The sequence below is a fragment of the Belonocnema kinseyi genome, chromosome 10, assembly GCF_010883055.1.
Source record: "Belonocnema kinseyi isolate 2016_QV_RU_SX_M_011 chromosome 10, B_treatae_v1, whole genome shotgun sequence".
Classification (NCBI taxonomy): domain Eukaryota; kingdom Metazoa; phylum Arthropoda; class Insecta; order Hymenoptera; family Cynipidae; genus Belonocnema; species Belonocnema kinseyi.
In genome coordinates, this window is record NC_046666.1 from 9,752,381 (window position 1) to 9,754,748 (window position 2,368).

The window sequence follows — 2,368 nt, forward strand, 5'->3', positions numbered from 1 at the left end:
TTGGAAAAGGAATTTTAAAATTAATAAAAACCTTTAATTATGACTGTATTATTATGGATTTATTTTTAAGTCGAAAATAGTAAAACGCACGTTTACATTTTTTAATAGCTCAAAATATTAATAGAAATAATATATTAATAAATTTATTTATTAAATTTAATATCAAAAATAATATAAAGGAATATCTAAAACTCGGAATTAAAAATATATTATTGATCAATCATGAAAACTTTTATTTAAAAGTAAAAATTATTGGAATAAATGAAATATTAATTTCAATTCTTATCAAGACTTTCGAATTGAAACAGATAAAATCTTGAAATTCTCAAATTTTGAACGAATCTAGAATTGTTTGGTCAAATCAATTTATTATTTATTTATATTTACAGTTAATAAAATAAAACTGTTTATCAAAAATTTTCAACTTCAAATGCTTTTAATTTTTAATTGTTTAAATCCTCAAAACTGCATTTTAATTATTTAAAAATATATGCTTAAAAATTAAAAAGAAAAAATTTTTTAAGTCAAAGATTTTCAAATTAAGCATTCTAAACTAAATGATATAATAATTGATAAAGATCACTATTTGAAAACGGTTGACATCAAAGTTGGACAACATTTTTATTCTAAAATTTTTGTAAAATTCCCGGTCAAAAAATAAATTCACTGTCATTTCCCGGTTTCTCGGTCCAACGGTCACCCTGAATCTTTGTAAATTCCTTGAAATATATTTAATTATGTAAATTTTTGATAAAATCTTGAAATTTCTGTGAAACCTTTTAAAATTTGTTGTACAATCTTTGAAATCCTTGCGAATTTCTTTAAAATCTTTGTAAAAACTTTTGTATCCCTTTGAGACCACTGAAATCTTTTGATATTTTTCAAATTCTTGAAATCTTTTGAAATCCTTATAAATTCTCTGAAATACTACTTGTGAAATCTTTCCTAAATCTTTTATATTTATTTGAAATCACTGCAATATTTGAAACTTAAAAAAATATATTTTGACATTTTTTTAATGAATGTCAACAAATTTAAAATCTTTAAAATGTTTTGTATTTTGGCTTATTATAACCTCTTTGAAATCTTTGAAATTCTTAAACTCTTTTGAAATCCTAATGAATTCTTTACAATACTTGTGAAATAAAATCTTTTTTATTTATTTAAAATAATTAAAATCTTGATGAAATCTTTTAACATTTTAATCAATTCTTTGAAGTATTTATGAAATATTTTGTATTCATTTGAAAGCAGTAAAATATTTCAAATCATTGAAATCCTTTGAAATCTGAAATAAATATAAAATGGAAAATGTTTAAAGTCAAAGATTTTCGAATTAAGCATTCTAAACTCATAAAATTCCCGGTTTTCCTGGAAATTTCCTAAAATTCTCGAAAACGCTAAAAATTAAAAAAAAAAAATAAGTAAAAAATATATCAATTCCTTTCATCAATTTACCAACAACTGATCCTCAGGATTAATTAAATAAAAATGTTATAAAATGATGGGCTGCAGATAGGGTAACATGGGGACCAAATCTTGAAAATAGGATACTTTTAGGCCTCTAAATGCCTTAAATTCTCTTAAATGCGCATATTCTCGAGAGCATTTGCTCAATATAAATTCTGTGGCACTTAAAACCTCTAGATATCTCTGAAATATCAAATCTGAAATAATTCTAAGAATAAAATTTTTTTTTTTGTTATACTCACTGATATGAAGTTAACTTGCAATCCAACTGATCGATTAATCTTAATGGGAGCAACGTATTTATCATTGCCGGCACTTCTGTCCGCAGCATTTCGTTTCAGGACCATTTCGAAGTCCTGAATTTGTTTAGCTAATTGTTGACACTTGGTGCGAGTCGCTTCCTGATTCCTTTCCGACAAACGTGCTTGCTCACGCAATTTTCCGATTTCACTGCTCATTGTGATTGTTTCAACAATCTTCTGAATCAGTAATTCCTCCAATTCCTACAAACAAAAATTGAAATTTAGTTATTATTAATCTAGAAATAAAATTCCAGACTTCAGAGTGGTGGTCCGAGAAAATATTTTAAGGGTAAGTACCAATGTCTTTTCAAATCACTTTTCAAATTGCTTCAAGTGATATATGCGTCGCCCTAACTGATGTGCATCAATATATGAATCGTTCTAAGTGATATACATCGGGCTCTAAGTACCACTTTAAGTGATATTATGCATCGCTCCAAATGGTATATACATCATTTTATTTAATATATATTTTCAATTTTTATGACATTTACAGTTGGAACTGGAATTTATCCAGAATAATAATAATTCTGACTTGGAACCGGAAATTTTCAAATTTTAAGAAATTCTGAATTGGAACATAAACTTAATCCAAC

General features: G+C 25.3%; 1 protein-coding gene across 8 annotated transcripts in view; it reads right to left on the bottom strand.

Moving 5' to 3' along the window:
• Positions 1 to 2,368, bottom strand: part of LOC117182361 (activating transcription factor 7-interacting protein 1) — a 92,207-nt gene that overhangs the window by 33,895 nt on the left and 55,944 nt on the right. For all 8 annotated transcript variants that reach the window (XM_033375549.1, XM_033375545.1, XM_033375552.1 and 5 more), the window contains one exon: positions 1,713 to 1,973. In XM_033375549.1, coding sequence (XP_033231440.1) covers positions 1,713 to 1,973 — 261 coding nt within the window. The remainder of the gene's footprint in view (positions 1 to 1,712; positions 1,974 to 2,368) is intronic.